The sequence below is a fragment of the Narcine bancroftii genome, chromosome 1 (assembly GCF_036971445.1).
Source record: "Narcine bancroftii isolate sNarBan1 chromosome 1, sNarBan1.hap1, whole genome shotgun sequence".
Classification (NCBI taxonomy): Eukaryota; Metazoa; Chordata; class Chondrichthyes; order Torpediniformes; family Narcinidae; genus Narcine; species Narcine bancroftii.
Genome location: NC_091469.1, coordinates 198,747,254 through 198,774,385, shown reverse-complemented (window position 1 = coordinate 198,774,385; position 27,132 = coordinate 198,747,254). Strand labels below are relative to the sequence as shown.

The 27,132-nt window shown below is 42.0% G+C and overlaps 1 protein-coding gene and 1 long non-coding RNA gene across 6 annotated transcripts in view; one reads left to right on the top strand and one right to left on the bottom strand.

The window, feature by feature from the left end:
* LOC138737220 (uncharacterized) overlaps positions 1–11,171 on the bottom strand; it is a 31,168-nt gene extending 19,997 nt beyond the window's left edge. For all 3 annotated transcript variants that reach the window (XR_011340844.1, XR_011340842.1, XR_011340843.1), the window contains exon 1: positions 11,040–11,171. This is a non-coding gene — a long non-coding RNA (uncharacterized lncRNA). The remainder of the gene's footprint in view (positions 1–11,039) is intronic.
* slc2a8 (solute carrier family 2 member 8) overlaps positions 1–13,940 on the top strand; it is a 63,923-nt gene extending 49,983 nt beyond the window's left edge. For 2 of the 3 annotated variants that reach the window (XM_069887890.1, XM_069887884.1), the window contains one exon: positions 11,731–11,922. In XM_069887890.1, coding sequence (XP_069743991.1) covers positions 11,731–11,816 — 86 coding nt within the window. In that variant the 3' untranslated portion in view covers positions 11,817–11,922. Of the gene's footprint in view, positions 1–11,730; positions 11,923–13,566 lie in introns of those variants that run through there. The other variant, XM_069887875.1, reaches the window with a different exon arrangement.
* The last annotated feature ends 13,192 nt before the right edge of the window (positions 13,941–27,132 follow it).

Here is a 27,132-nt window from a genome sequence, read left to right as displayed (position 1 = left end):
ATTCAAAATGCTTCAATGAGGTCTTCCCTTCATTCTCCTAAATTCCAACGAATACTGGCCAAAAGCTCATCATATAACCCTTTCATTCCCAAAATCATCCTAGTAAATCTTTCAATCTTCTACAATATCTGCACATATTTTCTTAAATGAGGAGCTCAAAAACTGTTCATTTTACTCCAGGTGCAGTCACACCAGTGCCTTATAAAGCCTCAATATCACATCCCTGCTCTTGTATTCTATTCATATTGAAATGAATGCCACATTGTGCTTGCCTTCTTCAAAACCATCCCAATATGCAAGTTTACCTTCAGGCTATCCTGCATGAGGACTCCCATGTCCCTTTGCATATAGGTATTTTCCATTTTCTCCCCATTTAAAAAAAAGTAGTTTGCCTGTTTATTTTTTCTACCAAAATGCATGGCTGTACACTTTCCGACATTACATTTCATTTTCTGTTTCTTTGCCCATTTTCCTAATTTGTCCTAAGTCATTCTACAGTGTTACAGATCCAGAGGACTCCAAAACCCAGCAGCAATAGAAATTCACTAAGACAAATGGTTATTTACACAAAAATTGCTTTTAATTTTCTTTAAACCTAAAAACAGGATCAAACTTTAACTTACCTTTATCTTGACCCCCTTCTAATTCTAAGCGCACGTATATGTAATGTGTCTATGTTCAGGAAAGTTCATTGATTTACAGTCCAATCTCACTTCTCACTCCTCCAAGTTAACCAGTATCATTAAATTCTTATACTGTGCACAGAATTTAATATTTATGAATTTTCACCAGGATCTGGTGAAAAAGTAAATGGTTACTGCTCAGGAAGGTTCTTGTTAGTTTCAGAGAGAAATTTGTTGTTCGTTGGACACAAACAAATTGATTTCCTACGATCAGTACTTCAGTGTCTTGCCGAAGGAACTTACCCCATCATGAGTTTTCCAACTGATAACTTCTTCTTCCAGGTCACCACAGAGTTCCTCTTGTTTCCCTTATTTCAGGTGAAACACTCTAGCCAGTCATTTCCTCTAATAGGGACTACAAGGGTTTTCAACAGGCTGAATTCCGAACTCACAACCAGTCTTCAAAGTGGGGTTTTCTACAAATTTCCAAAAGCCACTGCAGAAGTCTGTTCTCTCTCTCAAACCTGTTTTTTCATTGTTCTCCCTCTGCTTACAAAACCACATGACCCCTCTTAGAACAGCAAACTGCAACAGATAAATTATGGCATTGGAATCAGTTTCTGCCTGGCCATCTGTTGCTTTCAAAACAACAGTCCATTTACTCCACAGCATCAGTCCAATTAACACCTTGTGAAGTCTCCATAGGCATTCTTCAAAGTTTCTGCAAAGTCACTGTGGACATGAAGTCCCTAATTCAGCAAAGCTCTTGCATTTTAAATGAGATGTGTTTTGTGAAGTGACTACACACTAAACCTTCCCCCCCCCCCCACTATCTATCTCTTTTAAAGACATATTAATATAAAATGTAAATATACCTCATAACAGGAGCCTCTGTTTCTGCCACATGACCTGCTCCTTCACCTACTTTCATATCATTTGCAAACTTGGTCACAAAGCCATGCATTTCATAATACAACTGATTAACATACAGCATAAAAAGAAGCAGCCCCAACACCAACCCCTGTGGAACACCACGAGCAGCTGGCAGTCAATTAGAATAAGATCCTTGTATTACAACTCTGCTTATTCCCCATAAGCCAATGCTCTACCCATGCTAGTATGTTTCCTGTTCTATGGCTCTTAATCTTGTTAAGTAGCATCATGTGCTACACCTTGTCAAATGCTTTCTGAAAATCCAAATACACAACATCCACTAGATCTCCCTTATCTAGCCTGCTTGTCAAAGAATTCCAGTCAAGCAAGATTTTCCCTTCAGGAAATGAAGCTGGTTTTGGTGTATTCTGTCATGTTCCTCCAGGTGCTCCATAATCTAATCCTTTACAATAGACTCCAACCTCTTACCAACTAATGATATCAGGTTTACCGGTCTATAATTTCCTTTCTGCTGCCTCACTCCTTTCTTGAATAGTGGGGTGACATTTTCAATTTTCCAATCTTATGGGATCATATCAGAATCGATTGATCCCTGAAAGATCATTATTAATGCCTCTACAATCTCTACCGCCACCTCTTTCAGAACTCAAGGGTGCAATCCATCTAATCTGGAAGACTTATCCAGCTCAGGTTTATGAGCACCTTTCCCCTTGAAATAGTAACTGCACTCACTTCCCTTTCGACATCCGGCACACTGATAGTGTATTCCACAGTGAAGATTGATGCAAAATACTCCTTTAGTTCCTCTCCCATCTCCCTCTCACATTACTTTTTCAGTGTCATTTTCTAGTAGTCCTATATCTTGCCTCATTTTTATTCTTCATTTACTTTGTGACGGATTATGTTATATTTATATTATGTATAGCTATGTTTTAGGAGATAGATTGAGGCAGATTTTTAGTGTAGGTCACATAAAAACTCTTCAAAACAGATCTCATTTAAAATGCTGGAGCTCTGCTCAAGCCACACAGTTCAGGCTCCAAGTGCCTTTGCACAAACTTTGAAGAATGCCTATAAAGACTTGATAAGTAGGTGTTAATTGGACATGCTGTGGAGTAAATAGATTATTGTTTTGGAAAGAAACATATGAACGAACTCAGAATAATAGGTCCGGAGCCGCAATCTGTCTTAGTGCAGTTGGCTGTTCTAAGAGGGTCATGTGGTTTTCTCTGAGAGAGAAAGAAAGGATTCAGTTCTATAGATCAGCAGCAGCAGCTGGGACTGGAATATGACAAGCTGGCAAGCTTGTGGAAAAACCCCATTTGAAGATGGGTTGCGAGTTCTTCGTTCAGCCTGGTCAAAGCCCTTGTCCATACCAGAGGAGATGGCTGGCTGAAAAATGTTTCTTGAAATAAGAGAAACAGAAAAGGAACTCTGTGGTGACCTGAAAGAAAGAGGTTATCATCTGGAAAACCCTGATGGGGCAAGTTTCTTTGGAAAGACACTGATGTGGCTGATTGGAAGGAATCAGTTGTGGGTGTCCAATAATCAACAAATCTCTCTCTGAAAGCAAACAAAAACCTTTCTGAGTGGTAACCATTTACTTTTCAAGCATCAAAGCCTGGTGACATTCATAAATGTTAAATTCTGTGCACAGTATAAGAATTGCCTGATACCGGTGAACTTGGAGGAGTGAGAAGTAAGATTGGACTGTGAATCAACAAACTTTTCTGAACTTGTACGCACATTACATACACATATGTTTAGAATTAGAAGGGGGTTAAGTTAGGTAAAGTTAATAGTAATAAGTTAAAGCTGGATCCTGTTTTTATGATTGAAGATAATTAAAAGCAACTTTTCTTTAATTAATCATTTGTCTTAGTGAATTTCTATTACTGCTGGGTTTTGGGGTCCTCTGGGCCCATAACATTTGGGGGATTGTCGTTTTGGATTGAAAATTGGAGTTTTAGGATCTTAAACTTTTGGAGTTTTTGTGATTTTTATTAGTTAATTGGTTTTTCCAAGCTAATTTAAAGCTTGTGTGTGGAAAACAGCAGCGATGGATGTTAGTGCATTTTTGTCACAACCATCACCTGCAGAGCAAGAGAAAAGATGAACTGATGATTATTTCTAAAACATTAAAGCTGACTGAAGTCAAGCATTGGATGAGGAAAATATAAATACAGATGATTATAGTGAAATATTATATGTGAAAGAAAATTTGTTGATAAAGACTTAGAAAATTTTCCAGAGGATAGATCTGTTGAATTGCAATTGGAAATGTAAAAATTGAGGATGGAAGAAGAGAGAGAGAAATACAGAACTTTGAGTTGCAGAAACAACAAAATAAGTCGGAGAAATGGAGAATATATGTGGCAGAGGAAGCTGAAAAACAGGAAATGTGAGTTAGAGGGTAACTGAAAGATGGAGCAAGGAAATTGAAAGGGACAGACGGTTTCAATTAGAGAATGGAGGGGTGGTAAGAGAATTGAGGGAAAGGTTTTTGGCGAGGAGAGAGGTAAATCTAGTTCCTCCTTTTGATGAGGGAGCTATAGATACATGTTTTCAGCTTTTTGAAAAAGTTGCTAAGAGCTCAAGATAGCCAAAAGAAAGATGGTCTCTTGTGCTCCAAAGTGTATTGAAGGGAAAAGCACAAATTTCATCCTCTAAGTTTGACTGCACAGCAAGAGGCAAATTAGGATACTGTTAAACAAGCAGTGTTGAAAGCTTTTAGTTCCAGAAGCGTGTAGACAACAATTTAGGGGTTTGGTGAAAACATGGAACCAATCTTGTATGGATTTTGCTCTGGGTGCTCCTCAAAAGGAAATAAATAATGATTTTGACAGATTGAGAGAAATTATATTAATTGAGGAAATTAAAAGGTGTGTTCCAAATTAGATTAAATTACATCTGGATGAGGGAGATGAAGGGTCCTCTGGGCTCATAACAACTTAAAGGAGCTTTTTGTATCCTCTTCGATGTTATTTGCTATCTGTTTTTCTTTGGCTTGGCTTCGCGGACGAAGATTTATGGAGGGGGTAAAAAGTCCACGTCAGCTGCAGGCTCGTTTGTGGCTGACCAGTCCGATGCGGGACAGGCAGACACGATTGCAGCGGTTGCAAGGGAAAATTGGTTGGTTGGGGTTGGGTGTTGGGTTTTTCCTCCTTTGCCTTTTGTCAGTGAGGTGGGCTCTGCGGTCTTCTTCAAAGGAGGCTGCTGCCCGCCAAACTGTGAGGCGCCAAGATGCACGGTTTGAGGCGTTATCAGCCCACTGGCGGTGGTCAATGTGGCAGGCACCAAGAGATTTCTTTAGGCAGTCCTTGTACCTTTTCTTTGGTGCACCTCTGTCACGGTGGCCAGTGGAGAGCTCGCCATATAATACGATCTTGGGAAGGCGATGGTCCTCCATTCTGGAGACGTGACCCATCCAGCGCAGCTGGATCTTCAGCAGCGTGGACTCGATGCTGTCGACCTCTGCCATCTCGAGTACCTCGACGTTAGGGGTGTGAGCGCTCCAATGGATGTTGAGGATGGAGCGGAGACAACGCTGGTGGAAGCGTTCTAGGAGCCGTAGGTGGTGCCGGTAGAGGACCCATGATTCGGAGCCGAACAGGAGTGTGGGTATGACAACGGCTCTGTATACGCTTATCTTTGTGAGGTTTTTCAGTTGGTTGTTTTTCCAGACTCTTTTGTGTAGTCTTCCAAAGGCGCTATTTGCCTTGGCGAGTCTGTTGTCTATCTCATTGTCGATCCTTGCATCTGATGAAATGGTGCAGCCGAGATAGGTAAACTGGTTGACCGTTTTGAGTTTTGTGTGCCCGATGGAGATGTGGGGGGGCTGGTAGTCATGGTGGGGAGCTGGCTGATGGAGGACCTCAGTTTTCTTCAGGCTGACTTCCAGGCCAAACATTTTGGCAGTTTCCGCAAAGCAGGACGTCAAGCGCTGAAGAGCTGGCTCTGAATGGGCAACTAAAGCGGCATCATCTGCAAAGAGTAGTTCACGGACAAGTTTCTCTTGTGTCTTGGTGTGAGCTTGCAGGCGCCTCAGATTGAAGAGACTGCCATCCGTGCGGTACCGGATGTAAACAGCGTCTTCATTGTTGGGGTCTTTCATGGCTTGGTTCAGCATCATGCTGAAGAAGATTGAAAAGAGGGTTGGTGCGAGAACACAGCCTTGCTTCACGCCATTGTTAATGGAGAAGGGTTCAGAGAGCTCATTGCTGTATCTGACCCGACCTTGTTGGTTTTCGTGCAGTTGGATAATCATGTTGAGGAACTTTGGGGGACATCCGATGCGCTCTAGTATTTGCCAAAGCCCTTTCCTGCTCACGGTGTCGAAGGCTTTGGTGAGGTCAACAAAGGTGATGTAGAGTCCTTTGTTTTGTTCTCTGCACTTTTCTTGGAGCTGTCTGAGGGCAAAGACCATGTCAGTGGTTCCTCTGTTTGCGCGAAAGCCGCACTGTGATTCTGGGAGAATATTCTCAGCGACACTAGGTATTATTCTATTTAGTAGAATCCTAGCGAAGATTTTGCCTGCAATGGAGAGCAACGTGATTCCCCTGTAGTTTGAGCAGTCTGATTTCTCGCCTTTGTTTTTGTACAGGGTGATGATGGTGGCATCACGAAGATCCTGAGGCAGTTTACCTTGGTCCCAACAAAGCTTGAAAAACTCATGCAGTTTGGCATGCAGAGTTTTGCCGCCAGCCTTCCAGACTTCTGGGGGGATTCCATCCATACCTGCTGCTTTGCCACTTTTCAGTTGTTCGATTGCCTTATATGTCTCATCCAGGGTGGGAACCTCATCCAGCTCTAGCCTTAGGGGCTGTTGAGAGAGCTGGAGCAGGGCGGAATCTTGGACTGAGCGGTTGGTACTGAAAAGAGATTGGAAGTGTTCTGACCATCGGTTGAGGATGGAGATCTTGTCGCTGAGGAGGACTTTGCCGTCTGAGCTGCGCAGCGGGCTTTGGACTTGGGGTGAGGGGCCGTACACAGCCTTTAGAGCCTCGTAGAAACCCCTGAAGTCGCCAATGTCCGCGCTGAGCTGTGTTCGTTTGGCGAGGCTAGTCCACCACTCATTTTGGATCTCCCGGAGTTTGCGCTGAAGATGGCTGCATGCGCGACGGAAGGCTTGTTTCTTCTCTGGACAGGACGGCTTTGTAAGGTGAGCCTGGTGGGCAGCTCGCTTCTTTGCCAGCAGCTCCTGGATTTCCTGGCTGTTTTCGTCAAACCAGTCCTTGTTTTTCCTGGAGGAGAAGCCCAGTACCTCTTCAGTGGATTGCAGTATGGTAGCCTTCAACTGATCCCAGAGGGTTTCAGGGGACGGGTCCGTGAGGCGGGTTGCAACGTCGAGCTTTGCTTTGAGGTTTGCCTGGAAGTTTCCTCTCGCTTCGTCTGACTGCAGTTTTCCAACATTGAACCTCTTTCTGGGGGCTTTATTGTTCCTGGGCTTTGGCTTGAAGTGAAGGTTGAGCTTGCAGCGAACCAGCCGGTGGTCAGTGTGGCATTCCGCGCTAGGCATGACCCTGGTGTGGAGCACATCTTGTTTGTCACTTTCTCGCACCAGGATGTAGTCCAGGAGGTGCCAGTGTTTGGATCGGGGATGCATCCAGGTGGTCTTAAGGCTGTCCCTCTGCTGAAAAAGGGTGTTTGTAATGACAAGCCGCTGTTCTGCGCAGAGCTCCAACAGGAGGCGCCCATTGTCGTTGCACTTGCCGACGCCATGCTTGCCCAGGATTCCTGGCCAGGTTTCTGAGTCTTTGCCGACACGAGCGTTGAAGTCGCCCAGGATGACAACCTTGTCGGCTGTAGGGGTACGTTGGATGAGGTTGCGCAGGTCGGTGTAGAACTTGTTCTTTTCTGCTGGTTCCGCCTGGAGGGTTGGAGCATAGACACTGATGAGGGTGATGTGACGCTTGTTTTGAAGTGGGAGTCGCATGGACATGATTCGGTCCGAGAGGCCTGTCGGAAGGTTTTCGAGTTTGGAGGCAATGAAGCTCTTGACCATGAAGCCTACACCAGATAGGCGTCGTTCATTCGAAGGCTTGCCAGACCAGTAGAGTGTGTAGCCCGCGCCGCGTTCTTGGAGGCTGCCTACATCTGCCAGGCGGACTTCACTGAGAGCAGCTATGTCGATGTCAAGTCTGAGGAGTTCATGTGCAATGAGGGCAGACCGACGTTCAGGTCGGTGGCTGTCGGTCTTGTCTAGCATGGTTCTGATGTTCCAGCATGCTAGCTTGAGTTTGTGAGCATCTTTTGAGGGGGAGGACGTGGAGGGGGAGGACGTGGAGGGGGAGGACGTGGAGGGGGAGGACGTGGAGGGGGAGGACGTGGAGGGGGAGGACGTGGAGGGGGAGGACGTGGAGGGGGAGGACGTGGAGGGGGAGGACGTTGAGGGGGAGGACGTGGACCTGTCCTCGGGCCTGCGCAAAGGAGCTTTTAGGTGGAGTGCAGTGCGCGCAGTACTGGCCCCACCCTTTACACCCATGGTTCGTGTGCCGTGGCCAAGCAAGCTGGGACGTGGCAGCGAGGTCCTTGGGTCGTAGGTTTTATATCGGAGTGGCCTTCTCCTATGCAGGTTTCTTACCCGGGCTGTAGAGCGCGTCGAAAGAACCAAAGACTTGTTGATCCAAACCAAGGCTTTTATTAACTAAAAGACTGGAGCAAATCACAAGTAGGTCGACCAGTCCAGAATGACCTGGTCTGGCTAGGAGCAATCCTTTAAGACCTGCCAGTAGGTGTGGCTACACTCTCAGCCAATCACAGTCATCCTACACTACCATCTGTACATGTACACATTGGTGATGGAATCTGTACTATCACACTAGCCTACTTCCATACTTCATTTTTTTTCTCTCCTTAACGAGTTTTTTTGGTTACCTTCTAAGATTTTTTTTAAAACTTCTCAATCCTCTATCTTCCCACTAATTGTTACTGCCTTGTACAGCCTCTTTTGCTTTCACCTTGGCTTTGACTTCCCCAGTCAGCCACAGTTGTGACATTTTTCCATTCTAATATTTCCTTTTTTTGTGATATTTATCCTGCACCTTCCTCATTCCATCCATTGCTGCTCTGTCATCTTCCCTACTGGTGTGCCTTTCCAATCTACTTTGACCTGTTCCACTCTCCTACGATTGTAATTCCTTTTACTCCACTAAAGTACCGACACAACTGACTTCAGTTTCTCCTTGTTAAATCTCAAATTGAATTCAATCATATTGTGGTTATTGTCCCCTAATGGTTCCTTTACTCAAAGCTCTCTAATCACCTCTGGTGCATAACACAACACCCAATCCCCTGGTGGGCTCATCATCAAGCTGCTCTAAAAAGCCATCTCATAGGATTTGTACAAAATCTCTCTTGAGATCCAGTTCCAACCTTTTCCCAATCTACTTTCATGTTAAAATTTCTCATGACCATTGTTCCCTCTAAACTGTTTTGCAATCAGTGCAAAAAAGGTTAGTGACCTAAAATAATGTAGTAATTAATAATTATACTTATTGAAAATAATCTCTTGGCTAACTGTTTCTGTTAACTAGTTAGTTGGTTAAACAAGTAGTTAATCATACTTGTACTACATTAAAACATGCCAGTACAGTTTTATTAGCCATGAGAGGCTATGCCAAAATTATCTTGAAACAATTGCAAGTTTACATTCAAGCCAGTATTCAGTGTGCACATACTTTTGTCACAGGAAAAAAAATTGCACAATGCAAGATTAGGCTATCATACCATTGCCCTTTTGACACTCTTTTTCTATCTACTGTTGCAAATTTTTTGCCACTTCATGGCTACTGTTTGGAGGATTGTACATAACACCTCTGTCTCCTGTTTCTAATAATTTAATGTTGCTCCTTACCAGCAGCCACACTACCCCCTCAACTTACCTGCCTATCCTTTTGATACACTATCCTTGGACCTTCAGTTCCCAATGACGTTCATTTTTTAGCCACAACTCTGATAGCCACTACATCATAACTGCCAATCTGCAGGTGTTCTATGATGCCATCTACTTTATTTCTTAAGCTGCATGCATTTAAATACAAAAACCGTAGCCTTTTATTTATTACATTTGACCCTGTTGCATTTCAACGCATCCCTGTCCCTTCTGTGCACAAACCACCTCTTCCTCTGCTGCTTCACTTTGGTTCCCACTCCCTGTGATCTAGTTTCAACCTTCCCCCACCCCTAATAACATTAGAAAGCCTCTCTGCCAGGATTTTGGTTCCCCTCAAGTTCAGGACCATCTGTCCCACTTATACAGGTCACTCCTTCCCAGGAAAGGTTCCAATAATTAAAGAATTTGAAATGTTTGTCTGCACTATCTCCCTGTTCTCACATAACCTATCTCATGCCACCAGGAGTAATCCAGAGATTACTACCTTGGAGGTCCTGCTCTTCAGCCTCTTTTCTAACTCCCTAAACTTACTTTGCAGCAACTCAACCCCACACCTGCCTGTGTCATTGGTACTGAAAATTCACCATGACTTCTGGCTGCTCACCCTCTCCCTTAAGAATATTCGCATCTGCTCAGAGACTGCCTGGACCTGAACACCTCTGGATGACACACTATTCTGAAATTTCTTTTGCAGCCACCGAATCTCCTCTCTGTTCCCCTGTCCATTGAGTCCACTATGACTATTGCTTTACCTGACTTCACCCTTCCCTTCTACAGCTCAGAGCCAGTCACAGTGCTATTGCTCTGGCTGCTGCCTAGCCTAGATGGATGATTTTTTCACCACCTCCAGCAGTATCCAAAGGGATATACTTGTTGCTGAGGGGAATGGGCACAGCAGTACCCTTCACTCCCTGTCTATTCACTTTCCCTCTCCTGTCACCCATTTTCCTTCCTCCTGCCTTCTAGGGGTGATTACATCCCTGTAACTCCTGTGTATCACCCGCTTAGCTTCCCAAATGATCCAGTATTTATTCAACTTTAGCTCCAATTACCTAACATCTATCAGGAGCTACAGTTGGGTGGACTTTTCACAACTGGGAGAGTGTTGATTTCCCTGACTATCCACATGATGATGTTTATCAGTCTCTCAGCCTGTATGGAAAAGTGGTTTCCAGGCCAACAATCCTGATTTTAATGCTCCTTTCCTACCTAATGTTAGTAGTTCAAAGTGTGATGGATGGCAGGGATCCTCAATAATTCTGATCTCTAATTAAGCAATAGAAAATCAGACAGACAGACAAGGGTATTTCATCACAATCCCAACTTTGATCTTGTAGTGTAACTTTCTGCAAGTTACTGTTTCCAACCTGCTTTTACACATGGGTTTTGTATAACTGGTTCAATGTTGTCAGTGGTGACCCACAGGTTTTTGGTGTTGTGGGTTATCTTGGTGGTAATGGTTGGATTCTCTCCTTGGTAGAGATCACTACCTATCTCTGCTGCAAATACTGCTGATCAGCCCAAGCCTGAATGCTATCTTGCGGCATGCAGACATGGGGTGCTTCATTTGCTAAAAAGTTGCGTATGGAACTGAAATTTGCAATCATCAGTCACATCCCAGTTCCTACCTCGTGACTGAAGGAAGGTCAGCAGCTGAAGATATTTGGACTGAGAACACTGCCTGAGGTCCTTCAGTTGTTGTATTTGCCTCTGACAACTATGACCATCTTGTGGGTGAAATGACAACATTTGAAGTGTTTTCACCATTGGTGTCACAATTGCCTCACCAGGTCACCTTGATGACACACTTGGTCAAATGTTGCCATAGTGTCAGGTTAGTCAGTTTCACCACCTCTTTGGTCTATATTTAGACTATGACTGTGACACAGATGGAGCAGAATTATCCTGACAAAGTCCAAAAGGGGGATCAGTGTACAGTAATCAATGTGAGCCCTTTCACTCCAATGGTTGAGAGTGGAATGAACACAAAGCTGGTTTAGATGAGTCCTGCTTTTCGTGAACAGGAAAAGACCTAGATGATTTTCCACATTGTTGAAATTAATGTTTTGTATCCAAATCTCTACGTTTTTAAACTTGAATCCATAGCTCACGATGCAGGACTGTTAACATAAGAGCATTTTCAAATCTGATATCATTTGTGTTGAGAAAAAAATGTGATGTTTGGCTAGATTAAGATGTGGCCATTATGAATTCTGTGTTCTTCATGTTGGACCAAAGCAGTGGAATATTGTTTTTAATATGTTTACCTGGATATTTGTGTTTCAATGCAAGGTCACCAACTTTTCATTCTTCTTCTAGGAGACAATTACTCAATATGGGACGTTCTGGCTCTTTTCAAGTTTCTGTTTCATGAATTTCCTCTTCACAATTTTCTTCGTACCTGAAACAAAGGGGAAAACTCTGGAACAAATTGAGGCCCATTTTAAAGAATCTGCCTAAGATCTGCAAATCGTACAACCTGTTTTTAAAGATGATGTTGGTTAATGTTTATCTGTGGTTGTTACTACACAGATCTTTTAAGAAGGGTTAAATAATACTTAAAATAGTATTCTAGTTAAACATGAATTCCAGGGTTGAGTACAATAGACCAATGTGCTGGGGAAACTTGGAGGTCCTACACTATCAGAAATGTCAGGTACCTTTTACTTCATATGGATGCTGCGAAACCTCTGAGTTTCTCCAACGTGTTTGTGAATATTGCATCTTTTATCAACCCTGGTGAGTAGATAATTAAAAACATTGTATCTGTGAGATGGCACTCGTCAGTGAAGCTGAATATCGAGCCCATATGTTTATGCTGTCATTCCCAATATGTTTAATACTTTTTTAAAAACTGATTTTACTTTATTCCAATGTGTTGTCATAATTTAAAATTATAGTAGTGGTTTTATATGACTTAGTGGAGAAATGCCACTGTTTATTTACCTTCGGGTTAATTTTAACTAAGGAAAGTGTTAACAATTTGGGCACCCATTTTACATTTTGCAATATTAATTTTATTGAAAGAGGTAAACTGGCTTCCATATTTTGTTGTCGAAAAAGTCATTTTTATCTATGTGGCTTCATTGTTTTTTTTAAAAAATGGTTTCATTTTGATCAGGGCCTCGTGTAGTCTAGTCATTTGAAAGAAAAAGTACATGAAGCTTTGTAGAATGGGGCATTTTAAACAATTCCACCTGAAAGCTGAAAATGACTGGGGAATTCCCACAAGAGGTAGAAATCTGAGAAAGTGTGGAATCATTCCTGGAATGGAGCACCTGAAAATAAGCTGGGAGGAAGGAAAACTACCTACACGTGCCAGAGATCTGAATTTAAAACAGCAAATACTGGAAACATGCAACACACCAGTCAGGATAGCTGGAAAGAGAAATGGTTAGTGTGGCAGGACAAGACCATTCACAACATCCTGCAATTTCTGTTTTAAATTGATGGCCTTCCATGCTAGGGAAGGAGTGCTAGAATTGGATGGTCTAAGAAACTGTTGTGAAATGGAAGATTTGGTGAAAGGTATTTTTAATTGCTGCTGACCAATGAACAAAAAAAATTACAAGAAGCTTCACTGTTGTGCAGACTACTGGAATAATTTTAATCTTTGTCCTCTCAACTTTGTGTCCAATGGATAGGTTGCTTTTATTCAAAGCTGAAAGTGTACCTTGCAGGAACTGGTAAACATTAATCACCTTATTTCAGATGTTATGTCCTTGTTGCCTTGACATCTGTGCATGTTTTAAACAGTAATTTTTCTTTAAATTTTCTCAAGGAACCAGGTTTAACCCTCTACCTCATATTGTTTAATGTTTGCAATGTTGTTTATTGATTACTGGATATGTTGAAAATTTTGCTGAAACTATGATTAGCAGGTCATCTCAATGAAAGTAATATCGTATGCTAATCCATACTTATTGTTAAGAATGACATTCATAATTGTTTTGTTCTCTTTATTTGCCTTTATTCTAAAGCACATTGATGCTTCTGACTAATGACTTTTGTCTCAACTACTAATATGGAAGGATCTAGTAAATTAATTTTGAAATGTCCCCTCTGCTCTTCGTGGTGGTTTCTCGCATTAACAAAGATTCTTCATGTGAACACTATAAAGACTCATCAGAACTTGCATGCTTTCTGTCCCCACAGTTCCATCTTCTGAATGTCGTGCCATTTCCCTGCCGATTTACGCACAATGTCATTCACTATGGATTTTCATGGAACTTTATTATCAATGCATTTTATTTTTGCCTGTCGTCCAGAGTGGTTTTACCAATGCAAGTGGTTGTCGAAAGTAAAGTCTCCTTCACTCTGTACAAGACTGTCACAGAAAATATAAATGGCAGCTTCTGAATAATAAGACAAGATCTGAGCTTTCCAAGAGATGAAAAGATACCACTCAATGCTTTCCTGGATTCTTTTGAAGTCTTCATGCATTAATGGCTTTTTAAGTCTGCAGCTCAGAATCAGGTTTTTTTTAATGGCTTTCTTCCTGCAATTAAATAAACCTCACTTGTTTCTTACATCCTGTCCATTATTATTTGTCAGAAATAAAGGAGATTAATAAAAGACTGCTTTGAGGTCTGAAGTAAATGTAGGTAATCCTAGAGGATGTGCATGCAAAATACAGACAAAATAACTCAGCTGCAAACAAATCCCTGCCTTACTGAAACTTTACATTAAAAATTTCTTCAAAAAGTGTGTTTGGAAACTTTTTAATTCTCTCTCTGAATGGTAGAAGGTAGTCAATTGTTGACTTTATCTGCAGAGGAGCTCAATCATTTTTTGCACAGCAGCAAGACTGGGGAAAAAAAAAGTAGAGATGAGCTAGATCTGACTGAGTGGTGGAGTTGTCTGCTTTGCTTCGAGCAGGAAGGTTGGGGGACCTGATTGAGGTAAACAAAACTCTGAGGGGCATGGATGGATAGGGTTGTGTAGAGTAAACTATCCTCTTGGTAAAGATGTCTATAATTAGAAGTTCAAGGTGATACATTGCCTGTGCCTGTCTGTATTCCTGCCTGCTTACTGCAGGGGGCAACCTTATCATTTTTTAAAAGACACATACTTTATTTTAACGTTTCAGTATGTATTCAACTCTCTGTACGTGGTATTAGCTGAGAGCTTTTAAGATTTGCCCAGGAAAACATTATGCATTTTAAAATATTTTCAAACTATTTTAAAAGAACTATATTTACAAGGTGAAAACAGTGCATAGAAAATTCAACTTTGGTAGAATCATACATTTAACAAGGAAATTCTGTACCTTTAGAAGACAAATAATAGAGCCATCATAATCATCTGGGTTTTCTTCCTTTTTTACCACTTTTCTCCTAAGCATGCAAAATAACAGAATTTACACTGTGAAATCTCAGCAAAGCTACATTGATCATACGACCATGGAGTTAAAACACTAATAAGCTAAAAACATACATAAAACTTGCATTAATGGTTAAAAAATATAAATCCAACTGTAGAGCATAATATTAGTAATGAACAATATACATTGATTGATGACATAACCAATTCATTTTCCAAGGAAAACATTTAAAATAGTCCAGTAGCAATCTTCTCCCCTACTTAACCTTAGCAAGGTAACATGAAGGGAGGGCTTAAGAGGTGCACAAGAGATGAGCGTCACCAAACTCATTCCCACCAGAAACTTTAAAATGACAGTAAATACAATTAACTCAGATAAAATTCACAAATATAGAAATTATTAAAACCCATTTTTAACTCTGTTGCATCCACCCCACTTATTTTCTTTGAGCTTCCAATACACAAAACACACCAAAGAAAACACTACAACTGACAATTCGCAAAGGGTCAGTATAAAGAAGACCAACACCAATGGTATCCCATAAGGATGAAGTAGTACGAAAGCAGCACTTATCCCTCAATCCAGCTACTGGTAATAGGGTACCCTGTACACCCCACATGATCGTGAAGAACTGAAAACAGTGGGATATTTTACCAGTACAAAACTTGTTAACCCAGAGGCTATCTAATACATGTTTTACTCAGCAAGAGCCTGTTCACATATTTGACTAGGCGACCAAATCTTGACCTGACCTTTGGTTGTCTCTCAAGTGCTGGAATGTAGATGGCTGTCATAGAACTATGAGATGAACTGTCATGTGTCTCCCAGGTGAGACTGAAGCGTCCTGGCATTCAGAAGTCACACTTGATATGTCAGCAACATCTGCCCCTGTCAGTCTTAGTACATACAACTGTGTAATCCAATCTATAGTTCTCTCAGGGTCCACAGGTTCCGGATCAGTAAGGGGACCCTGTACCCCTTCCACAGTCACATGAGTTCTCATCACTTACAGCATCAAGGCTTTTGGTAGTAACAGAAGAAGTCTCACTTGCCCTCTCAAGCAAGGTCAGACATTTCACGTGTCCCCTATAGGGAGGAAATTGGTTGGCATCAGTAGGTTCCTGTGGGGCACCCTCTTCTGTCCAGTGATTGTGTCACAGATCCTGTATGTGTGTATCTCTGCTTTCATGTCCACCACAGTGTATGGTTGATTTCCATCGGTCAGCAAGTTTCATCTTATCTATTCCTGTTGGCCAAGAATGCTCTGTCACCGATTCCAATATTGAATCCCTTAACTTTCTTGATTTACAGCTGAGAATGTATGCTCTGCTCTTTGGTCACCATTGCTTCTTTGAGATCATTAGCGAGATCAGAACCATGAAGGACAGTACAAAAGTGGACATCAATGGGTAGGCAGAGAACCTGGCCAAACATGAGGTAAAAATGGGTATCCTGTTGTCTCATGGGCTGTGCAGTTATACATGAACAGTGGAGTTTGCTATTGTTGCAGCCAGTCAGCTTTCTGTTCAGGGGGCAATGCACAGATCATGCCACCCAAGGTCTGATTGAATCATTCCACATTCCCATTTCCCATTGAATGGTAAGGAGTTGTGTGTGATTTCCTGACACCTAAGACCCTGAGGAGCTCACATATGAGCTGACCTTGGTCACTATGGATCCTTTCTGGGAAACCAAAAAGACGGAAATACTCACCCTGTGCCATCTGCTTAGCTGTTTGGTCTTTTCAGGAAAACGCCTGAGCCATCCTTGTGAAATGGTCAGTTATCACCAGGACATCGATAGATTGGTTTCTGGAGTCTTTGGGTGACCAGAAGTGAATGCAGACTAGCTCCAATCATCTGGTTGATTTTATGCTCTCCAGAGGGCTCTTCCCTCAGGCTCAGCTGAATAGTTCCTTTGTGACGAAGATAACAACTTGCTGGCAAAAGCAATAGATCTGGCCCATTCTTTACCCTCTGAAATTTGAGACAGGACAGGCCCTATGCCATCCAAGGATGCATCAGTTGACGGCATTGAAGGGTTGGTTGAAGTCGGGATGAGCAAGATGATGCTGTAAATCATTGAAGATCTCAGGTTTTCAAAGGCTCCAAAGTCCAGTTGGACGACCACAACTTCCTGCCTGACAGTTGCTTTTTAGATGTTTGCCTTTCCTTTTTTACTGCTTTTTACTGGTGATGGCAGAATATCTGGGGTCACACCATCAGGCTCCATGAGGTCAGTGCTTGTCACATTAGTGATGTTTGACTGGGGTCATTTGAAACACCATTCTCATCGATTAGGTGACCGAGAAATTTTACAGACCTCCTGAGGCAGGGGACCAACTTCAAGTTATGGCACCGCATCCTGTCAAATACTGTCTCCAGGTGCAGCAAAGCCGTCGCTTCATCAGGGGCAAACACCAACTATCCAAATAACATAGCAGTCTCAAATAGTTTTGATCCCCCAAAATGCTAGAATTCACAGGGCTGTGGCAGAGGCCCCGTGGCAGATGATTGTACTCATAGAGGCCCATGGGAGAGGTAAACACTCCTCATGGAGTTCCATATTGTAAAATCCAGAAGTCAACTCCACCGTACTGAAAAGACAGTTGCCTCCCAGAGCTGCCAAACAATCTGTCTGATGGGAAAGAGGGTGAGCATCCTTCAGTGTCCTTTTCTTCAACCAGTGAAAATCTGTGCAGCTGTGGAGATCACGGGGTTTTTTTTTCCCCCACGCTAGCACCAATGGTGATATTTATTCAATCATTGATTTTCTGATGATTTCCTTCTCCTCCATCTCACTTACTGTCTGGCGCAGCTTTTAGTACTGGCTAGGGGGCCCTCTCCTGTAATGGGAGCTGAATGGTTTATTGTCTGATGGGTGTATTCGGTTCACAAAGCACTTCACCTCCCCACAGTCAAGATGGTGGCGTGAAAAGATGTATTCATACTGCAAAACAAGGTCAGCCATCTTCCTCTTACTTCACATCTTCCTCTGATACTTCACATGACTCAATGTCAATGGCACTGAGCCCAATTGATCTGAGCTTGCCTTCAGCAGAACTTACATTAGCATTGGGTGGAACAACTGATTGGCTGCAGCTGACCAGGGGAACCTCTGAAAGCTCAGCAGCATCCATCTCCTCAAGCACTACACAGTAGACATCTGCCAGCTTGCGTTGCATCTCAACAGAACAGTCCTGTCAGATGTATTGATGAGCTTCAGTGGGACCCACCTGGCCCCCCACAGAACACCTCTGGAGATGAGCAGGACAACTTGGGCTCTGTCCTGGTGGAGCTGCCTGGGGAAACAACAAAATGTTTGGGCAGTTTTCCCCAGATGAGATATTCATGGCCAAGCTTGAGGCAAGTAGCTGAGTTACACCTGACAGTACCGACCTTGTCAGGAATATCTTCACCTCTCCAGGGGCTTAGACTAGAGAACATAGAAAGGAAATGTTCGGTTTCAGCATCTCTGACTGCACAGGGTCTGGACACTGTCTTCCAATAGGACTCACGTAGCTTAGACCTGTGCAGGATGTGTGTGGTGACTTTGTCCTGGACAACTAGTGTGGGAACGAACATCTGACAGCCGTATACTTCCATCTCTACGGCAAAAGCACACTTTGGTTTAAAGGATTCCTTAATATGAACATCTAACCACTTAACCATGTCTATGAGATGGTGGATGGCATCCACATCACTGCCAGACTTGGAAGTGTGGGGATCCTCTCTCAGGAATACAACTAGTGTACAATTCGTATCTGTACCACTATCAGATATAAGCACATCCCTAATGCCAGCAATATCGTTGAGCTCAAAACCAAGGACCAGCAAATATTCACTCCCTTCAAAACAGTGGTTCTCAACTTTTTTCTTTCCACTCACATCTTCTTTGGCTTGGCTTCGCGGACAAAGATTTATGGAGGGGGTAAATGTCCACGTCAGCTGCAGGCTCGTTTGTGGCTGACAAGTCCGATGCGGGACAGGCAGACATGGTTGCAGCGGTTGCAGGGGAAAATTGGTTGGTTGGGGTTGGGTGTTGGGTTTTTCCTCCTTTGTCTTTTGACAGTGAGGTGGGCTCTGCGGTCTTCTTCAAAGGAGGTTGCTGCCCGCCAAACTGTGAGGCACCAAGATGCACGGTTTGAGGCGATATCAGCCCACTGGCGGTGGTCAATGTGGCAGGCACCAAGAGATTTCTTTAGGCAGTCCTTGTACCTCTTCTTTGGTGCACCTCTGTCACGGTGGCCAGTGGAGAGCTCGCCATATAACACGATCTTGGGAAGGCGATAGTCCTCCATTCTGGAGACGTGACCTACCCAGCGCAGTTGGATCTTCAGCAGCGTGGATTCGATGCTGTCGGCCTCTGCCATCTCGAGTACTTCGATGTTAGGGATGAAGTCGCTCCAATGAATGTTGAGGATGGAGCGGAGACAACGCTGGTGGAAGCGTTCTAGGAGCCGTAGGCGATGCCGGTAGAGGACCCATGATTCGGAGCCGAACATGAGTGTGGGTATGACAACGGCTCTGTATACGCTTATCTTTGTGAGGTTTTTCAGTTGGTTGTTTTTCCAGACTCTTTTGTGTAGTCTTCCAAAGGCGCTATTTGCCTTGGCGAGTCTGTTGTCTATCTCGTTGTCGATCCTTGCATCTGATGAAATGGTGCAGCCGAGATAGGTAAACTGGTTGACCGTTTTGAGTTTTGTGTGCCCGATGAAGATGTGGGGGGGCTGGTAGTCATGGTGGGGAGCTGGCTGATGGAGGACCTCAGTTTTCTTCAGGCTGACTTCCAGGCCAAACATTTTGGCAGTTTCCGCAAAAACAGGACGTCAAGCGCTGAAGAGCTGGCTCTGAATGGGCAACTAAAGCGGCATCGTCTGCAAAGAGTAGTTCACGGACAAGTTGCTCTTGTGTCTTGGTGTGAGCTTGCAGGTGCCTCAGATTGAAGAGACTGCCATTCGTGTGGTACCGGATGTAAACAGCGTCTTTATTGTTGAGGTCTTTCATGGCTTGATTCAGCATCATGCTGAAGAAGATTGAAAAGAGGGTTAGTGCGAGAACACAGCCTTGCTTCACGCCATTGTTAATGGAGAAGGGTTCAGAGAGCTCATTGCTGTATCTGACCCGACCTTGTTGGTTTTCGTGCAGTTGGATAACCATGTTGAGGAACTTTGGGGGGCATCCGAGGCGCTCTAGTATTTGCCAAAGCCCTTTCCTGCTCACGGTGTCGAAGGCTTTGGTGAGGTCAACAAAGGTGATTTAGAGACCTTTGTTTTGTTCTCTGCACTTTTCTTGGAGCTGTCTGAGGGCAAAGACCATGTCAGTAGTTCCTCTGTTTGCACGAAAGCCGCACTGTGATTCTGGGAAAACATTCTTGGCGACACTAGGTATTATTCTATTTAGGAGAATCCTAGTGAAGATTTTGCCTGCAATGGAGAACAGCGTGATTCCCCTGTAGTTTGAGCAGTTTGATTTCTCGCCTTTGTGTTTGAACAGGGTGATGATGATGGCATCACAAAGGTCCTGAGGCAGCTTTCCTTGGTCCCAACAAAGCTTGAAAAACTCATGCAGTTTAACATGCAGAGTTTTGCCGTAATAAGAGATTGCTTAAGGTGGTGTGTGAGTGGAAAGGGAAGGTTGAGAATCACTGCTCTAGACCCAATATTATTGAAATATTTGCTTGAGAAAAATTGTCATAGGCCCATTTCCTTTGGAGTTACAAAACCCGTGCAGATAACGAGTCAATTAGGGACAATTAAAACAGTGGTTTTCATCCTGTTACTTTCCACCCACATACCACCTTAAAGTGATATGTGAGGGGAAAGAAAAAAAAATTGAGAATCACTGATGTAGAAGTCAAATAATACAATCATCATTGTCTTCGAGGTTTTATTTCTCTTTTTACCCCTTTTCTCCCTTTGCAAGGTAACAGCAGTGTGTATCCCATTCATCCTTTTCCTCAACTTCACACATATACTTTAGTTTAACATTTCAGTATGTATTCAACTCTGTGTACATGGTATTAGCTGAGAGCTTTTATGATTTGCCCAAGAAAACATTTTGCATTTTAAAATATTTTCAAACTATTTAAAATGAACTATATTTACAAGGTGAATACAGTGCCACCTGGTGGTCAAGTTAAAAAAAAACTGCATAGAAAATTTAACTTTGCTAGAATCATATGTTTAACAAGGAAACTCTGTACCTTTAGAAGACAAATAATAGAGCCATCATCGTCTTCTGGGTTTTCTTCCCTTTTTACCCCTTTGCTCCTAAGCATGCAAAATAACAGAATTTACACTGTGAAATCTCAGCAAAGCTACATTGATCACATGACCAGCACATGGTAATGCAGTCAAAACACCAGTAAGTTAAAAACCAGTAAGATAAGATATGAACAATATACATTAAGATTAATAACATAACCAATTCATTTTCCAAGGAAAACATTTACAATAGCCCAGTAGCAATTTTCTCCCCTACTTACCCTTAGCATGGTGACAGCCGTGAGAGACAGGAAGGGAGGATTTAGGAGGTGCACAAGAGATGTGCACCACTGAACTCATTCCCACTGGAAACACTATTAAAATTACATTAAATATAAGTAACTCAGTGAGGTAAAATTCACAAATATAGACATTATTAAAACCCATTTTTAACTCTTTTACATGCACACAGGATTGCTGAGCTGAAGCAATCCCTCTCCATAGATACTACCTGACCCAGCTAAATATTTCCAGCATTTTCTGCTTTTAAATCAAGGCAGAAAAATTAGTTTAGACTATAAATGTGATACCTACTTGAGAAGGTAACTGAGACTGTACAAAACTTGACCAGAATCTCACAATTATAGAAATCACATTATCTTCTGAATGTCAACAATGTGTTTTAAATCCCAGTGTTACAAACGTATTGCAACATATTGTACAATTCTTATCTGCAATACATTGTCTTGGACACTCTGAGTTATGAATCTGAGCCCTAGTAAAGGACGAGAAGTAAACCTTTTATTTTCACCTTCCACTATGAAATAAAACTGTACTGGAGAACATAACTGTTAATTGTGGCACAGTGGTGGTGCTGTTCTCTCTGAGCCAGGATGTTGTTGGTGTGAATCATCTCTGCAGACACTGGCAGAAGATATGGGCTCACACTTGCCATGCTGAATGCTGTTCCATCAGGAATTTCCGCCTTTCAGATAAAATTTTAAAGTGAGGGGAGTTCACGGACAATTTTTGGCACCATCATTAAAGATGTCATCAAGCTGGAGATGGTGCAGAGAAGAGTTACGAGAACGGAGATCTGAGCTATGTATAGCAGGAGGTTGAGTAGGATGGGGCTTTATTCCTTGGGGAGTAGGAAAATGAGGGATGATCTCATAGAGGTATACAAAATCATGATTTTGGGTGAACACAGAGTCCTTTTGCCCAGATTAGGGGAACCAGAGGACATAGGTTTAGGATGAAGGGGCGGGGGTGGGGGATGGGAGAGAAGAGATTAACTGGGAACCTGAGAAGTAACTCTTTTTACACAGAGGCTGGTGTGTGTATGGAACTGGCTGCTGGAGAATGTAGATGAGGCAGGTACTATTGCAATATTTAAGGAACATTTTGGTGGAAATGCGGATAAAGTGGGTTAGAGGAATATGGGCTAAACACAGGAAAGTGGGATGAGTGTACATAGGACATTTTGGTCAGCATGGACAAGTTGGGCCAAATAGTCTGTTTCCATGCAGTATGACTATGACTTTATCATCTCAAACAATACCACATGAATCAGAATATCTCTTTGATATTATTATCTGTGAGGACTTGCTCAATGGCCATGCTATCTACCAGTCTGAAATGGGAAGCAACAGAGCGGCTCCCTCACCATTCCAAGTGTGGTCTTTCAGTTGTGGCAAAAATTCTCTAACTCTGTCCTCAAATCCCTTTGTAAGAAGGACCAGCATTCTATATGCCTTCCTAATTATCTGCATGATAACTTTCTAATAGACAAACCTCAGAACCACACCTTTCAGTCCATTTAAGCTAATATCATCTACTCACTTCTGAAGATTGAAATCAGTGAAAGATTATATCGTTCCTTGACTGTCTGTTCTTCGCTGCAGCCTAAAGCTCATGGAAAGTTAGTTGGGAGAGTACACCTTATATCAAAGGGCTGTTAAAGGGTTAAGCCTGACAATAGATCACACAAATGATGATTCTTCAAAGTCTGATCTGTGGTGAAGAGTTGCAGTGAGATCCATTGGGGTCAGCATCTCACAGCTGCCTGGACTCCCTGATTAATGGAACCAGATCTGTGGGGTCTGGTTGTGTCCGCAGACTGTGAAAGCAGTGAGGCGGAAATGAGGGGATATTTAAATTCATCAAGGAAGTTGATAACTGGTCCCTGTTAAAGGAGAGATGTGGAGGGGGGGGTGGCGGTGGTTGAATATGTTTATTTGGGTGGGTGGAGGGGGTTACAGGGAAGGGAATAAAAATGGAAGGACAGAGATAGATTGTACGGAGAGCAGGGGATAAGGATTTCCTGAAAATGGAGAACAGTCTTCATATTTCTGGGCTGCAGACTACCCAGGCAGAATACAAGGTGTTATTTCTGTCATTCATATTGGGTTTCCCACCTCATCCTGGCAGAAGGCAAAGGACAGAGGGTCAGTGTGGAAATGGGAAGAGGAGTTGTCATGCTTCTAGGAGCACAAACTAGCTGTTCCTGACAAAGACCAGTCTGCTCTCAATCTCACTGATGTAAAGGAGGCCACACTGAGAGTGCACTGGAGAGGTGGGAGGCATAGCATGCATTTCTCTGTCTCACCTGGAAGGCAGAGAGGAAGCTATGGGAATATACCCATCCAGGAGGAGAGCACCAGGTTTAGGAAATATGGAAACAGCTGTTTTGCCACAGGCAGCCAAAGCAAGGCTCAGAAAAGTAAAGAATGTGGTTGTCAGGCTTAACTGACAGCAGTTATCTAATCACCTTCATTTCATCTGGGAAGAAAAGTTGTAATAATTAAAACTAATGATTTGGATGAACTAACCCCTGATTAGTAACAGCACTGGGCACATCATGTTGAAGTTGCTGGAACAAATTTTGAGGTCTACTTTAAAGCACATTCAGTTTTAGTAACTGGAGATGGGATTCAAAGGTGGTCATCTGCATAGAAACAGGCCCTTCAATCCACTGCATTTGTGCCAATCATCACTCCCTTTTGCTCCATTCCCAAACTAGTCCTACATTTGTTTCCCTCTGATTCCATTGATTTTCACCTCCCTCCCACCCCCCACCCCCACACCCCAATCGAGCACTCACCCACGCCCCAAGTGCAGCCTCCTATCTGCCTACTGATGTTTCGGATGTGAGAGGAAGCTGGAACAGCAGGGGAAGCCCACAGGGAGAGTGTGTGAACTCCATACAGGCAGTACCTGCATATAGGATCCTGGTGCTGTGAGGCAGCCATTAATAGAAACTGCATCACCACTGTCTTTGTAAACCTAATGTGTGCATTCATCTGAAACACATTTTATTTTCCTAATGATCACAATCTTTGGCTTTGTAGTTCTGTACTGAAGAGAAACTAAAAGGTAATGAGGAGGAGGTGATTTCTGAAACTAAATTCTTTATTTTATTCCTTGTTTATCTGCAAAGAAATTGGTTTTAAACTAACTGGCATCATGAAGAAAAAATCCCCCCCTGCCCCCCAAGGTATTACAGAATCTCTGTGTGCAATCAAGAACTGCATTACCTCGGGTGGGGTTTGGGGGGGAAGGGCTTCTATCAATGTAAACAAACTTGAGATAGAATGAATCTTAACTATGAAAACGCACTACACAGTACATGTACTTCAATGTCAGAAATCAGCATTGCACATGGGATTTATCCTTCATCTGCAACAGTTCAGACTTCACTCAGCTGGAGAAGCTATGTGGAAAAGGGTCACCAGCATGCTACTGGGACTGGAGGGCTTCAGTGAGGAGATGCTGGATAGGCTGACACTCTTCTCCCTGGAGTGAAGGAGGGTGATATTTATAAAACAATGAGGGGCTTAGATAAGTTGGATCATCACAATCTTTTCCCTTGGGTAGAGGATAGCAAAGGTGAGAGGGAAAAGATTTTTCCGTCTTTTCCACGGAGGGTGGTGGGTATAAGTAAGGTACTGCCCGAAGAATTAGTTGAGGCAGGTACAATTAAAACATTGAGAGGACATTTGGACAGATGCCTGAATAGGAAGGGTTTGGAGAGAGATTGGCTAAATGTTGGCCAATGGGGTTACTTCAGAGCTTTGCACCACTGTGGAGAGACATAAATTCAAATCTCAGTTACTCACCAAAATTCTGACTTATCCTTCTCCAAACCACTTTTTTTAGAATTGGCCAATTTGTTTAAAGAGAATTTACCTTTATCATTTAATGAGGCTTCCATTTCTCTAATTTAATAAAAAATGGAAAGAGCCAGTGGAATGTACTTCTCATAGACCTAGATCATTATGTAATGTTGATATGAACATTTTACCACATAGATTAGAAAAAAATCTACCAACTATTATAGATTACTGAATATTCTATATATGCTTTCTACTCCATCGATTGAATGTGTTCTTTCATTAGATGCTGAAAAAGTGTTTGATTGAGTTGAATGGGAATATCTATTTGCTGCATTGAGTAAATTTAATTTTGGTCCAGATGTTATTAAATTATTATATTCAAGCCCCAAAGCATTGGTCCACTCTAACTTACAGCAATCAGATATGTTTAATCTCAACAGGGGTAGATGGCAGGGTTGTCCTTTAAGTCCTTTATATTTTGATATAGGATTGGAACCATCAGCTGTTGCTCTCCAACAGTGTAGAGAATTTAATGGGGTAATTAGAGGAGGGATTGAACGTAAAGTATCAAATCCTGAAATTTCTATACCAAGCATATTAATCATTTTTGATAAATCCAGTCAGTTCTCAGGTTGTAAGTTAAGTTTACATAAGAGTGAACATTTACCTCCAGGTATTTTTGAAGGCTATTCCAATTTTTTGTTTAAAATAGTAAAAGAGCATTTTCAATGCTTAGGAATTACAACTACGAAAAATTCTAAAACTTTAATGAAAGGGAATTTCTGGGTATTCTTTGATAGTATTAAACAATCATTATTAGGTTGGTCTCTCTTATCTATTACAAAGATTAGTTGTATTAATTTGATTAAAGTTAATATTTTACCTAAATTTTTATATCTTTTGCAAGCATTACCAATTTTTAATCCCCAAATCTCTTTTAAACTCATTGGATTAGGTTTTTTCTATGTATATTTGGCAAAGGAAAAACATGAATAAACAAAGCCTATCTTCAAAAGACTACATTCATTGGAGGATTGTCACTTCTAGACGTTAGATTGCACTATTGGGCGATAAATATATGTAATTTACTTTTATTATTACATTTGGATAAATCAGTGAATCACCTTTCCTGGATAAAAATGGAATTACAGTTTACTTAAAAAAAACTCTATGTAATCAATTTTAGAATCCTTCTTACCATTTTCCTTTTCCAAATTAACAAATAATCCATTGATGAGAAATAGATTAAGAATTTGGGCTCAATTTAGGAAATTCTTTGGAATTAAGGGGTTTTCACGGCTAGTCCAATTATAGCTAACCATCTCTTTCAACCGTCTTTGTTGGATGCAGGTTTCAAAGAATGGCACTAAAAAGGTATTCGAGGTTTCAAGGGTTTTTTAAATTCAAAATAATTTTGCCTCTTTCGAACAATTATCATCCAAATTTAATCTTTCCAATAGGCATTTTTGAAAGAAATTTTCAAATTAGGCATTTTGTTCAGTCCAAGCTTTTGGGTTTTCCGTGAATTTCTAATACTAAGACTCTTGATCTGTTTTTTAACATGAGTTAATTTTCATGGTGGATTAATAGCTTGTATTTATAATTATTTACTGGACTTAAATTCAGTCCCAATGACTGGGATCAAAGAAGACTGAGAAAGAGACTGGAATATAACTTCTTCAGGGAAGATTGGTATTCTACAGAGGCAGGAGTGGGACCCTCAGGCCTCCACAACGAGCGGGCCCAGTCCTGACCATTTTGGATAATCGGAGTTGTACTGTATACGTTGTGGTAATTATTTGTCTGTTCTCCGGGGGTCACCAATGATTCCACATTCTTATTGATTTTTTACTAACATATGAAGCAACCTTGATTAAAGGGAGGGAATGGATTAGATTTAATTTAGTCCATTCATTTTTCTTTTCCTTTTTATCTTTATTATTTTATTGCCACATTCCAATAAACAGGTCTGACGTGGTTGTGTACATTATGTTTATTACTAGATTGAGTTAATATAAGTAACTATTGATATCATTATGCATATTTTCTTATTTACTCATTATTTTTCCCCTTCTGCA